The sequence below is a fragment of the Cyprinus carpio genome, chromosome B17 (assembly GCF_018340385.1).
Source record: "Cyprinus carpio isolate SPL01 chromosome B17, ASM1834038v1, whole genome shotgun sequence".
Classification (NCBI taxonomy): domain Eukaryota; kingdom Metazoa; phylum Chordata; class Actinopteri; order Cypriniformes; family Cyprinidae; genus Cyprinus; species Cyprinus carpio.
In genome coordinates this window covers 17,199,954-17,215,190 of record NC_056613.1, presented here as the reverse complement: position 1 = coordinate 17,215,190, position 15,237 = coordinate 17,199,954, and the positions used below count along the sequence as shown (strand labels likewise).

Below are 15,237 nucleotides of genomic sequence, written 5' to 3'. Positions count from 1 at the left end.
GGCTGTTCTATAAGCATTGCGAAACTCAGAAATTGCTAGTAAACATTTACAAAAAAACGGCAAATAACAGGTTGAATTAAACATGAAATTATTAAGTAGAAAAATAAACATACAAAATAAACACAGTAAGTCATATTGTTTTAATATTTCAAAAACGTTTGTCGTCTGTGTGATATAACCAACATGCAGGCCTAGACTAGCAGCCACATTGTAGCCATCAATACCTGTTAGCTGCTTTTGTTAAATATTATTTTCATCTTTTTATAAACGGTAGGTTTATATATATATATATATATATACACACACACACATTTACGATTTGGTGACATGTCCGAGCAGTAATCCACCTTTAAGTAACAAGAAAAGCTCAATCTTAACAACACACCAGACTGTTAGAGGGATGTTACTTTGCTGTTTATTTCTTTGAAGTTTCTTTCATAGCCAAAGCGAACAGAACCAGCATACTGAGATAGGCCTTAATTTATACATGGAATATTCATAAGCATCTTAACGTGCATTACAATTGTGCCTTAGTATATATAAATTGACTGTTCTCTGCTGATAACAAACAATTGTTTTAATGTTTATTTGTTATGTACCCTTCACAAATACTGAGTGTCCTCATAAGAAATTCAGCAGCAAGATCATTTGGTGACTTTTTGTGGTAATGTGTCCCAGAAATATGGAACTCTAAAAATATCTTTAAAAAAGAAGACAAATAATTTTGGCATTGTCATTTTTCTTCCTGCTCAGTCATTCTTGACTTAATTGTAATTGTGTCAATATTAATTATGTACTTAGATTTTAATATCAATCATAAAATTCAAAGTACAATCCCTAAAAACTCCCCAAAATAAAGACAGAAGCTTTTAGAAGCTTTTTTATTTGTTTTTCTTGTCCCACAACCATGTAAACAGGGGAGTTTGGAAAACTGATCATCTAAAAATGTCTGATTATCAGAAAAGTTTTCAATCTAAATATTTTTGTTACATAAATTTCATAGAAAGAACAATATGTTGATATGTTGGTATAATCCTGGGATTTATAGTTTCTCCAGGGTGTTAATGAATAATATAAATGTGTCAGACAATCAGACTCTTCATTGTTCATTTCCACATTTAATTTGTCAGTGGCAGTTGAGCATCGTGAATAACCTCCAAAGGAAATGTTACATGTTTTAATCAGTTGCTGATTTTGACAGAATCCAGAGTTGCTTAGCTTTTCTACTATTTTGGTCTTGTTCCAAAAGGAGGATTTTTTTTATTGAAGTGTTTATAAGCAGCTTTTCTTATTTTGGCCTGTTTAAATTCCAAACATTTAAAGTTTCAAACTGCCTAAAAATCCCAGTGATGCCAACTCCAAGACAAAAGAAACATGACTTTTAGATATTTTTCACTATTCACAAGCTACAGAAGCCCATTTCGGCTTCCATAATAAGCAACTTTAAATATCAGCAGAAATCTGGTCATACAAAAGAAATAAAGTTACCATTTAGAAAGAATGAATGTGGAAAATCTCTTGAAGGCAATGACTCATGGAACAGACATAAGAGGAATTAAATACGGTTCCTGTCCAATTTTGAATCAAAATTCATGTGATCTCTATATGATGAAAACCTCCGTTGGCCTCTCGTAACTCCTCTTTCTTGCGAGCCTGCACCAGAGAAAAGACCACTGCTGCGAGGGTGTTTCTCCCGAGAGAGATCCCTCTGCTGGTGTTTCTCTCGGCATAGCTTGAGCTCTGTTCCCTACTGCTAACAAAGTATGTGCGGACCCCTCCCCGCTGTTCGCTAACCCCTTTGACGTAGATATCTCCTCTAAGCATTAGCACAAAGCCGCGGTCAGCCAGGATACGGCTTGTGCCCTCTGGAACCTGAATACGCCCACTGAGCCCTGTGCTGTCCATTCGGCTGGCAAGATTCACAGTCATGCCCCAGATATCATACTGGGGTTTAGTGGCGCCAATCACTCCGGCGACTACAGGCCCATGAGAAATACCTGTATGATAGAAAAGCAGTTATATGCACATTAAAGCTGTTTCAGGAGAAGAGCAAGTTACCACATTTTTGCTTAAAAAACATTTACTTTTGGAATAAAATACATCAGTTGTATACAATAAGACCAGGGCAGGTGCATCAAGAAAGTAAAACGGGTTAATATTGATTTCATGTTGGCCAAAGAACTATGTTCTTATTTTAAATTGAAATTCAAAGACTGTATTATTGTTATAATAATCTTAATTACCCAATCCAATCACATTAAAATCATACTGATGGTCTGATTTGTGTATTATTAGTAGATTTTAAATAAAAGAACAGCTCAGTCTTACCGACACGCAACTGGAAGTTGTTTGAGGTACGTTTGTTTATTTGTTTCAGAGTTTCTTGCATGGCCAAAGCGTATAGAACCAGCGTACTAAGGTGAGCCCACTCATCTTCACATTCCTATAAAATACACATTAATAAACTAAGCCTTAATTTGTAGAAATTTACCTTTTCAGTTACTACTTAATTATTTAATTACTAGTTATATTTATGAATTTTTTATATTCATGATCATTTATGAATACTTTTTAATGCTTTTAAAACTTTTTTAATTATTAATATTGTATATATTTTTTATTGTATTTATCTTTTTTATAATCTGATTCCAAAATTTATCTGATGCTTATAATACTATTAGCAACACTGGCTGATATTGATATGGTCACTGGTATATATCATGCATCTAGTTATCTTGTCAGGCTTACGTCAAATGTAGCACACACCTGTTTTTCAGGAGACAGGCCAGATGCAGCCATGTAGCAGCTGCCGATGGTTTTGATTTTCTCTATGTCCTGGAAGTAAGGCTCTTCCAGTAGCTAAGCGGACAAAAGGGAAAAAGATTAAGCCGGTCTCTGAAACATTACAGTATGTTATCATAAAGAAGTGAGCATTTGCACATTTAAAATACATTCCATTAGTAACATGAGAGCTGCTGTTAGCCGTTTACACTATGAGCATGTCAAGGCTTAGTCTTTAAGGACATTTGGTACGGAGAGGATGCTGCACAAATCCACGTACCTCATCGAAGCCAGCGATGATCTCATTAAGAAGACGCAGACACTCCACATCTTGATGAATCAACTCTTTCTTCTCGTAATAATCTGTAAAGCCTGGAATGGAAGCAAACATCACCCCAACTCGCTCGTAGGATTCAGAGAACAGGTCCTTGGAGCCAAAGAATTCACACAGACAAAATTCATTTATTTACACTTATGGATTAATGAAAGTGCTCCATAACTACTGAAATGATTGAAATGCTTCAAAATAGTCCTAAATGTGAAACCAAATAACTGGATAGTTTTATGGATAATTTTATTACTTATATTATTATTTCTTATTATCTGACCAAACTTTAAACTATTAGGATCTGTCATCAATAATCCATGCCACTACCTCATTATTTCGGTCTCTCTCAAGAAAGTGGCGAGCGACATGGGCAGGAAGGATGTTGTACAGCAGACACTCGTTATGCTCCCGAAGTTCCTTCATGTCCTCCACTTCCTGTCTGGCCTGAAGACGCCACAGGAAGTCAAGCCTGGCTGTAGTTTCTAACTGTAGGAATAAGCAGAAATAATTTCTTCAATCATACTGAAATAAAGCACAGATAAATATAAAACTGCATGTCCGTTTTGATTCCTTCAGTTACAAATAGATATAACAAAGTGGTGGTTTGATTATTATTTACTGATATATTTTAAATAAACACATTTCTTAATTGATAAATAAATACTTAATGATCTTATATTATTTAAATCACAAGTAGGAGCATATTGTATAATGAATCCCTATGAATAAAGATTATAATAAGCTTTTAATAGAATACCTGTCTACTGTTGTAGAGGACAACCACAACAAACATGGCCATTAGCAACACAGAAACACCTTTGCGTCTGAGGTATTGAGATCTGAGCAAAACACACACATATTTACATCAGAAGGGCCACAGCAATTCAAAATGTATAATTTCTTGTACTGTATACTTCAAAACTAAAAAAAGGCTCATTCTTAAATCACTGGACTGTTGATGTCTAAAAGTCGAACACTGTACCACATTAAGAAACACTGCATGATATGACCTCTTTGATAAAACAGTTCAGATACTGTACCTCTGAATTTGGCTGTTTTGGTGTTGGCGGATAAAGAGCACATGGAAGGCTACCTCAATGAGGTATGTGTAAACTGCAATGACTAACATAAGTACTGCCAACTTCAACAGACAGCTGAGCCTCAGGAACACAGCACACGTCACCATAGCCACCATACCACTCAAAACAAAGAACTGCACAGAGACAGACAGATTTACTGTATTTGGTGGAGTCACTGATCATGAAATGGTGTAAAATCAGGACGGCTGTATCAGAATATGCTTTATTGGAAGCTGTATTCACATTTGTATTCGGTTTGAATCTGCTGTACCTCAGGATGGGTGCAGATGTTTACTGGCCACTGTGCAACTTGTTTAGAGTTCTTGTTACTTTCTTCAGCCTCTTTAACTGTGCTACACCACAACTGTATTAAAAAAAAGAATATAGACAGATTAAGAGAAGCATTTTAATTTGGCCCAAACAACTATAAATTCTGGCACTCACAATATCACAGGAGGCCACACCGAAGTTAATAGCAATAGCAGTGAGGGTGAGTAGGTGACGGATGCTCTTAGTCTCGTGGATCAAGCAGCACAGGTGCTGTAAGTACGGTGGGGAGCGCTTAAATTCCTCAGCCAGTGTTACCAGAAGCAGTAGCACGTAGACAAGCAGGAATACTAGAAACTGGATTACCATAGGATAGATTCTGTGGGACAGCACAATACTGAAAATGTAATACTGCTACATTTCAAAGTGCACATTAGGCTTTTGAGAGAAGAGTAACAAATTTACTGTGGTGAGGGGATGAGGGCCTGAACGGCCATGATGAAGAGGAGCATTAGGAAAGAGCAGGCCAAGTTGGACTTGAACATCTCATCTCGCATCTGAGAAAACTGAAAGTACAAATTTTGTGTGGGCCTACTTATAAGCAAAAATGCTATACAAAGTATTAAAGCTGTTCTTCAGCGTTCCATACCTTTCCCTCGATGTGTCTGTCTTTGAAGACCAGCGTGAAGGGTGTGATGTGTTCTTTGCGCATTCGCTCACTACTGCGCACCTCGATGGCTTGCTTGATCCTCTTGTTGATTTCTCGGGACCCGGCACAATGAGGAGTAATCTGATTGGGCAGCTGCACCAGGGAGCCATTGGTGAAAGTGGCTAAAATCTAAAAGATGACATTACAAAAAGCATTGCATGTATATATATATATATATATATATATATATATTATATATATATATATATATATATATATATATTATATATATATATATAAAACAATTATTAATAGAGAAAGATAAAGGTTATTAGTGTTCTTTTTATCATACTGATTGATATTGGAATATAAAGCATTTAAACACTTTTTTAGTAAATTATTTAGACAAAATTGTATAGATTTTTCAGCCATTTATTGTTTATCAGACATAACTGACAGTCAAAGTTTAAGTATCAACGTATTCCTTATAAACAAACATTCTTAATTAGAAGCTCAACTCGCTGTTTAACAAAAAACTTGTTTACAGTAATATTCTTACATGAAGTTTATAGGGCAAGGCACAGAACCTTGATAAATGTTAGCTAAGTATAGTCAATGATTAAAAAATTATGTCTGTAATGCATAACCATGAAAAGTAGTTCCAAAATTAACGTAAATTTAGACATATTAATAACATATTTTTGCCTTGCACATAGACTTCCATATTAAAGGGACAGTTAATAAAGGGACAGTTCATCTGTAATTTTTTATTCTGTCTTAATTTGCTTACATTTTTGTTTTTTTATTCTGGTTTAGCTTTATTGAAGGTATTTTGAAGAATGCTGGTAACCAAACTGTTGCACGTAGCCATTGACTTCAATAGTATGGAAAAAAATACTGCAGAAGTCAATGGCTACCGTCAACTGTTTGGTTACAAACATTTTTCAAAATGGTTTGTGTGTGTGTGTGTGTGTGTGTGTGTGTGTTTGTGCTACAGAATCAAAAAGCTCACATAGATTTGGAACAAGTGGAGGGTTAGTAAATGATGAGAGAAGTTTCATGAAGTAAACTTATAAATTATTTTCTAATGTATTGGACCATGCCACTGATACTGGTGATAAAGTTACTAAAGGATTCACTGAATAACATAGTGTGGCACTATCTAACTAGAGAGGGCATTCAGATCTAAGGAAGGTTTATGAAACCAACACAGACTCACGCAGTTCATTTCAATGATGTTATCAAAAGGAAGCTCAGCACTCCATGTCAACTCATCTTTGCCGGTCCTCCCTATTTTAGGGGGCTCCTTGTCTTCCTGTGGCTCATGGCAGATCAGAAAAGTGTCGATCTTGTGTTTGCGTAAAAATTCATTCCGCTCATAGCCTCGACCTTCTTCTGTCTCATATACCCCCGCTAGACAGTCCAGGGTTGCTCGTGATATATGAATCCTCCTATTATTATACAATTTGATTTATTATTCTAATATCAATTGTATTCGGTTAAACATATGGCCATGCTTATGATCTGGGGTACTTGCCCTGGGATTCCTCCAGCCTCTAGCATGTTGGCAACATCTACATCCCAAGACCACACATCAAACTGCCATTTCTGCAGACCTAAAACCCCACACAGAACTGAGCCAGAGTGGATGCCGATACGCATGTCCACATCTCTCTTCAGCTCCTTACGTACATAACTGAAAAAGAGAGAGGGAAGCTTAACATCATAATCTCTTTTGTTTTCATCAGCAGAATCAGACTTAAATCACTACAGAACATCAACAACAACACAGGAAAAATAGAATATGAATGTTCCAAAATTTCAGGGGTGTTCAATCCCACTCCAGGGGGGTCAACATCCTACAGAGTTCAGCTCCAACCTGCCCCAACATGATGTTTTCAATAATCCCGAAGACCTTGACTAGTGAAAGGAGTGAAATTATTTCCTTATGAAATGAATTCTTTGTGAAGCCAAACACTCAGGAACTCTCGCAATGCAAATGCCATGCCACAAAACAATGGGCTTTGATCTCCTCATGAAGCCAAACATTCAGGAACTCTCGCAATGATTTGATCAGATAGGAAGATCTGGAAGAAAGACCTTTTGCTCTTCAGTCCCTTCACCCATCCTTCCCAACTGGGCACATGGTCCAGGTCACTAAAAGTTGACAGAGAAATGCCAAGAACTCAAGTTGCTATGCTCACATAATACATTTACTATATCTTCAGGATTCATGATCGTAAACTTATCATGTTTGGTTTCGTTTTAAAGGTCTTTGTGAGATTGGTAAATTGGTCTCATTTTCACAGTAGTCACTTATATTATAAGAAAGATCGAAAAAATATTGCAAAATTGTGTTCTGCTGGGGGGTGGGGGGTTCCCCTTTAGGGGTCTGCGAGAATGTTTTTCTGCCTCCAGCCAGGTGTGATCCTTGATCACCAAACTTAACAACTAAAAGGTCTTTTATGTTTTTACAGCTGATTTGAAGATTTCTTTGTTGTCTGGTCTGAGTATATAAGGGAAGTGACAAAACACTACTTGGCGATTCTGTAGCCAGAAAGCCATTAGTATGGAGTGTGTCCACACACTCTATATCAGGGTTATTCAGATCTTAACCTTGAGGGCCAGTGCACTGCAGAGCTTAGCTCCAACCCTGATCAAACACACTTGAGCATGCTAACCAGTGTCTTCAGGATCATTAGAAAATCACAGGTAGGTGAATTTGATCAGGGTTGGAGCTAAACTCTGCAGTGCACTGGCCCTCGAGAGTAAGATTTGAATAACCCTGCTCTATTGTTTATATTTTCCTGAAGTTGGGTATGCATCCTTCACTCTTAGATTTATCTTTGAGAATTTGATGTCTTGTATTGATTTGATATCTTTGAATTGACTATGTAATTGGCATAATACATATTTACCTGACTTATAATAAATTGTTATATTTGATTTATTCTGATCTCTTCTGAAATCATTTTTAAAGTAGATTAATTTGTAGTGGTATTTCTGCAAATCTGCGTTCAGGACAGATCATACTGCAGCACCAGTGGATGAACCATGGGGAACACCATAAGGGGCTTCTGATTTCTGACTGTCACTGGCTTAACATGTGAGTGATGCTGGGTTGTCTGATCACTGGCCAGTTTTGTTTGACGGTGTGATTTCCTGTCCTAGGCATGTAAACCAGCCCAATACCTATCGTTCAAGGTCTGTTAACCCTTCCACTGCTTTGCAATTTATGGATGCTTTTTTGGCCCTTCCAGCTCATAGTGATATGATATCATTGCAGAATCAGAATGTTGAGGAGTTGGTAAGTTGTTTCAATTCTTCATGTTTAGAAATTTTAAACATAATTGCCCCTTATAAAACCAAAGAACTGAAATCAAATAATCAACCATGGTTCAATAGTGACATAAAATTATTAAGAAAAAAAAATGTAGAAGAGCAGAAAGACAATGGAAGAAGGACAAATTACAAATCTCATATCAAATCTTACAGAGTAACTTGTCTGACTTCCAAGAAGCAGTTTCCTTGGAAAGAGCAAAATACTTCTCTAACATAATCTCAAAATATTCCCATTGCCCAAAGATACTGTTTTCTACGTTAAATTCAATATTAAACCCTTCTAGAACAGCCGGCCCAGAACCTAGCCTAGACTTATGTGAGAAGTTCTGCAACTTCTTTATAAGCAAAGTTACTCAAATTAGGGCACAGATCTCTAGTAATTTAACTCCGAATTATCAATATGCAAATGTTTGCCCCTCTGCTTTTTCAAATTTTCAGACTATTTCACACTCCGAGCTGTTGAGCATTATCTCTAACATGAATCCAACCACTTGCTCTTTTGATGCCATTCCAACAAAGTTACTAAAGGATGTTCTGCCTTCTGTGTTGCCAAGTCTACTTTCTATTATCAATAGCTCCTTACAAATGAGTTCTGTACCACTCTGCCTTAAACAGGCTGTGGTCCATCCTTTACTCAACAAAGATAATCTCGATCCTTCTGATTTTAATAACTATAGGCCCATTTCGAAACTTCCATTTTTGCACAAAGTTTTGGAAAAGTGTGTACTAAACCAAATTTTCCCCCTATTTAATCTCTAACAATATTCTGGATCCTTTTCAGTCTGGCTTCAGAGCTAAACACAGCACTGAATCTGCACTTTTGAGGGTAGTAAATGACCTCTTACTATCCGCAGACTCTGGTAACTGTACTATTCTTCTATTATTGGGCTTAAGTGCGGCTTTTGATACTGTGGATCATCGTATCTTGTTAAAGAGATTGGACATTGAAGTTGGCATTCGTGATGGTGCACTAGATTGGTTTGCATCATATCTCGCAAACAGGAATTTTTTGGTGGAAATTGGAGAATTTTCATCAAGCTCAGTTCCTGTCACTTGTGGGGTGCCCCAGGGCTCAATTCTGGGTCCAACCTTATTTTCCTTATACTTACTCCCTCTTCGTTTCATTTTTGAGTCCCATAAAGTTTCATATCACATCACATTTATGCCGATGACACACTATTTTCCGTTAAAATCAGGTACTGATTCAGTTTCCTCTCTGCTAGCTTGTTTAGAGGACATTAAGGCTTGGACGGACAATAATTTCCTTCAATTAAATCAGAAGAAGACTGATGTTATGTTGTTTGGCCCTTCACACCTTTTAAATAATATAAGTTCTACCTTAGGCCCCCTTCAAGATAGCATTCGTGATAAAGTAAAAAATCTGGGAGTTACACTTGATCCTGAATTAAAATTTGATAAGCAAATCAACTCTGTAGTTAGAGCCAGTTTTCTGCAGCTTAGGGGACTTCGCAAGCTTAAAAATATTCTAAGCTTTAGTGATTTGGAGACTGTTATTCATGCGTTTATTTCAACCAGGCTGGACTACTATAACGCTCTATATGCTGGAATAAATCAGTCCTCTCTCTCGCGATTACAACTGGTACAGAATGCTGCGGCTCGTTTTTTAACAGGGACAAAAAAGAGAGAACATATTACACCTGTGTTATCATCACTTCATTGGCTACCTGTTCGTTTCAGAGTTGATTTTTAGGTTTTAGTATTTGTATTTAAATCACTTCATGGTCTTGCCCCTTCATATATTTCAGACCTTCTCCACTAGTATTGTCCAGTAAGAACACTCAGATCCTCCACTCAGATGATATTAAATGTTCCAAAATCTCGACTTAAATCCAAAGGCGACAGAGCTTTCTCAGTTCTTGGTCCTAAGCTCTGGAATTCCCTACCTTTGTCTATTAGACTTTCCCCTACACTTTTTACATTTAAATCTTCTCTTAAAACGTATTTTTTTTTCTCCAGGGATATGTGTAATTTGATATTAATTATTAAATTAATATTATAATTTTTTTGTCTTAAACATTGTTTTAAATTGCATGATGTTTCCGGTCTTAATTCTATTATTTTTGTTTTGCTTTCTTTTCATATTTTATTATTAGTCTTTAAATTGTATTGTACAATGGATGTTTTGTTTGGTATGTTGTGCAGCACTTTGGTCAGCATTTATGTTGTTTTAAAGGGCTATATAAATAAACTTGACTTGACTTGACTTAACATGGTGTAGCTCTCGTGGTTATATGGAAAAATACATTTTTTGTTATGAGCATGCAGGGTGTAGCTCCCTTAAAGGTATTATAACCACCCTGCACCCTCTGAGTAAGTTCAGAACTGGCGAGTTTGTGTCCGTGAGTTCACAATCAGCAGAATGCAATTCCTGTGCGATACCTGGTCCATAATGAACGAATAACTGAAAGTATGGGATTTCCAGAATACTCAAATATCTAAATTAATAAACAATCGATATCTGTGATCTGTTTTTAATTAGAAATATTGCCTAAATTTAATGATCCCGTAAAATTGGAGTTAGATTGAACACGGAGGTAGACTAAAAATTTAAACTCAATCTTGATAAATTCTGAAGCACAAGTAAAAGACCGAATATGCATTAAACCTTCAACCAGGCCGCTGGATTCCACTTTTTGGGCTAGTGGGTGGATTCTTACACTAGTTGGTTCAGGTGTACTTAAGTAGGGTTGGACCTGAATTTTTACAATGGACCTCCAGGAGAAGGATTGGACACACCAACAAAAGATCTATGAAAGTGCAAGAGCAACTCATTGGAGGAAATAAATGTATGAAAGGTTTACTTATAATCTCTGCACATTAAACTGGGAGGAGGAGAAACATTGAGAATTATACATAAAACCTTTATGTATTTGTACAAATCACATAACATACACACCGTATAGTGTTGATCATTGCCAGACCTATCTCCACACAGCAGCGAGCATGTGCAGTTTGGGGCTCTGGGACCCCGGACACACAGTAATAACAATCTCCAAGAATCTTTATCCTCATGCAGTGATTCTCCTAAAATATCGAAAGATATCATTCAATAAGCTTCCAGCATTGCATTGCTTCCAATACAGTACACTACAGTAAGACATTGACCATATCTTTTTTCTCCAGCTGCCTGTGAAACTCAAAGGTTAATCTTTCTCACCTCGGCAAGGCGATCAAAGCGACCGAACAGCTCATTGAGTGTGCGCACCAAATCCTGAGCCGACATGGTCATGGAGAGAGAGGTGAAGCCTTTTATATCAGCAAACAGGATACTGAGACAAGACCACATACATGTTCATTTCATGGTGCATTCTTGCAACCTAAATGTATTGAAAATGGTACTGCATATGAAGCTACGTGTACCTGACATCTTTGTACTGATGAAAGTACGTCTTATGAAACTGTTGAGGAAGCAATTCATCATCCATAACAGCCATATCACCAATCATCTCCATGGCAATAAATCGAGGAAGAATGGACATGACCAAGCGCTCCTAATGCAAAATGATTCCTCTTTTCTTTAGAAGTTTCATTAATGATATAAGAATATGTCATTAACTCAAGAATCTCAAACCTGTCTCTGGTTCTCTCGTTCCATTTTGACTCGTCCTTCAATGCAACGCCTTGTCTCAAGGAATGCCTGCCTTTGGGCGCGATCCGATAAGTAGTGGATGAACAGCCCCGCGGTATTCATACCCATGTACAACAGACCTTTTGCTAGTAACTGAAAGAAAACCAAAAGTAAAAGTTAGCACAGTTACTGAAATGAACAAACTTCATTAATTCTTGTATTGATCTTTCAAGTTGAAAAGCGGTGAAAGGTTGTCTTGAGATAATGGTTTATTCATATGTCATTATAATGAAGCATTTATCAAAATGAAGACCAACTTGATAACAACTGTTATATGCATGAAACTCTCATGGATTGACTCCATATCTCAATGATAGTTCTTGTGGTCATCTTTGATTTCAAAGAAGCACTGATTTGCTTTTACTTTTTCACACTAAGGTGAGAATCGAAAGTGAACTTTGAGGTTTGATGAGCTTTGAGCTTGAGCATGGAACCTTCTTTACCTTTCTTACAATGGCTGTGTCATTGTAATTCCTAAGGGCATCCACCAATAGGTGCAAGGCAGAGGTGAAAAACCCTATGCAGATGGACCATAGTAGAGGTAGGGGCAATAGTGTGTAGGTGGCGAACAGGGTGAAGAGCACATACCAGGACTGGTCCTTCTCCAACCCATATGCCAAACCTCCCAATGCCTGCACAGTCTGGGACAGCCAACTTGCCAGCCCAGCATAGCGCAGGTAATCTGGAGACATCAATCCTTTACAGGTCAGAACTAAGACACATAAGACTGCTCCAAGTACAATGAAGAGCCCAGCCAACCATCCTCTTTGAGAGTCCACCATCTCAGGGGCCACAGCCAGGTAGATGAAGAGAATATGGAGTTTGGTAAGGATATCAATGACATTAGTGACTACAAGGGAAACTCGGCGCTGACCAGATGAGTGCTGCTGGTACAGATGCTCGAGATCATGAGATTTAAACTTGTGGTGGAGAACCGGAAGGAAGATGCCACGTACCGTGGAGCCCCAGCTTATGAAGAAGTCAGCATCACAGAGCGAGTCGGTGGACTTCCGTGTGCAGGTGGAGTTGTGCTCTCTTAATGGGTGGATGCGAGCTGCAGAGGAACACCGCTTATGCATGCCTGTGTTACCCCGTGCAGCTTTGTTACGAATTTGCCTGTTGATATCATCGATGTAGGCATCGGTAACATTGATTTTTCGAGAATTGGCTGTTCGCCACTCATGGTGCATTCCTCGTTGGTCGATAATGTGATGCACTGCATTCTGCCACATTAGCTGCTTGCAGTTCAGGTTGGGGGGCGCAGCTGGGCATACCTTAGGAGGAATAGTGACTTCTGCAGAACTCAAAGCCATGATCTGGACCTGATCTGAACAGGCTTTAGATCCCAAAACTCAACTCAAGGCCTCTATCAACTGCACAAACCTAAAAGAAGCCAGAAAAGAAAATGAATCAATAGTCTGGATGGAACAAGGAAGTTGTATCAGAATGAAACAAGTTAAACAAAAACAAGTTAAATACCCTAAAAGACTCAACACCCCCAGAATACCCCCAAATGAATTGTACACCCAAGAATACCTTAAAATTAAACAATACTATACCCATAAAACAAGCATAGTGTCCCTTAACAATTACCAAAACAAGGTCAGTACCCCCAGAGTACTTCACAAGTTCAGTATCCGCCAAAATACCCCTAAAACAAGTTCAATACCCCAAAGACTCCCAAAAATATTTCAATACCCCAAATGACATTTTTTTTAACTCCAAGAATACCCCTAAAATAGTTTAATACTCCTCAAAATACCCCTAAAACAAGTTCAACACAACTTAACAATTACCAAAACAAGATCCCAAATCAAATTCTAAACAACTTCAATACATCCCCACCATATTCTTAAAACAAATGTAATACCCCCTATATACAGTACCTCCACCAATGCATGCAATGTGTGCACTAAACTGCATTATAAAATAAGGAATCTTGCTGCAAAAGGTCGGACTGTTAATACAGAATGATTTGTAGAAGACAATCAATTTAAACTGTGTATAGAAATGCGATAAAAGTAAAAGTAAATGGAAGGATACTTGCCATTGATGTGGCGCTGGAAGCTTGATAAATCTTATAACGATGCATACATCGGCACCTCCATGAACAGTAGCCCATTTAAACTGATCCAGACCCAAGCAAATATCTAATACGATACATCCTTGTCCCTCAAAGGTGGGATACTCGGCAGCTGAGTGCAGAATGTGTCTTCTTTGACAATTTTCCCATCTGCCATGCCATGCATCATAACTATGCTTTGCATAGTTATGTAAATTACTTGTCCTTATACTTTGCAACCATGTTATCTGTCACCCTGCCTAAAAAACTCCTTGGCATTTGATGAAGCTCACCTCAGTTCTGTCTGCAGCTGACTGACTGAGTTTTAAGTAGCACTGTCTTCAGGTAATGAAGTGATTGCTCAGACAGATGGTCTGAAAAGCTGCCCTGACCCTTCCGAGAGGTAGCAGAGCGCAATCTCCTGAAGCTTATCTTATGGAAGAATCCAGACTCTTGATGGAAATGTTTAGAGGCAAAAATAAGTGGACTTGAACTCCACACTGAGGCAGTGTCAAAGGGGCTTGGGATTTAATGCACACACACACACACACACACACACACACACACACACACACACACACACACACACACACACACACACACACACACACAAACACAGTGGCAGTAATAGGTTGAAATATAAGGGATTATACTCAGCAAAAGCGCACGTGATCCATTAAGGCCTCATGGTTATTTTATGTGTGGAGGTAACTGTTAGGTTAAAATCAAATTGCTCTGAAAATGCTTTTTTGGAAAGCTGTTTGTTTATTTACATTTTCTTTTTAAGTTGATATCTACGATATCTTCAGGCCATCATACCCCATTGTTAGATTATATATATATAGACTACAAATGTGTTTAGACTAGTTATTATAGGCTAGATATTGTAAGGAGAAAATGTGATCGTTTGTGATTGGTTGACATCTGCTCTTGAGCAGAGACAGTGCAGGATTTTAGTTAGCAGGCCAGGCTGCCGATTCAGGTAACATGGGAAGTAAGCTGGATAAAGTGCTTCTCACTGATCTAGTTACCAACAATATGTGCCAGGTCAGAAAGTGACTGAACCATCTTTTTCCTTTA

At 37.8% G+C, this 15,237-nt stretch overlaps 1 protein-coding gene across 1 annotated transcript; it reads right to left on the bottom strand.

Annotated features, from left to right (window-relative positions):
• Positions 1 to 534: 534 nt before the first annotated feature.
• On the bottom strand, positions 535 to 13,531 carry LOC109107554 (adenylate cyclase type 8-like). The gene is made up of 18 exons (XM_042742573.1): positions 12,539 to 13,531; positions 12,039 to 12,188; positions 11,828 to 11,958; positions 11,625 to 11,736; positions 11,364 to 11,491; positions 6,642 to 6,800; positions 6,324 to 6,555; positions 5,105 to 5,293; positions 4,921 to 5,021; positions 4,633 to 4,834; positions 4,460 to 4,552; positions 4,150 to 4,322; positions 3,867 to 3,948; positions 3,437 to 3,595; positions 3,062 to 3,208; positions 2,767 to 2,859; positions 2,329 to 2,443; positions 535 to 1,997 (listed from the first exon to the last, which is right to left on the bottom strand). Exons 1-18 carry the CDS (start codon positions 13,406 to 13,408, stop codon positions 1,591 to 1,593), a joined length of 3,543 nt encoding a protein of 1,180 aa, XP_042598507.1. The 5' UTR covers positions 13,409 to 13,531; the 3' UTR covers positions 535 to 1,590.
• Between the last annotated feature and the right edge of the window lie 1,706 nt (positions 13,532 to 15,237).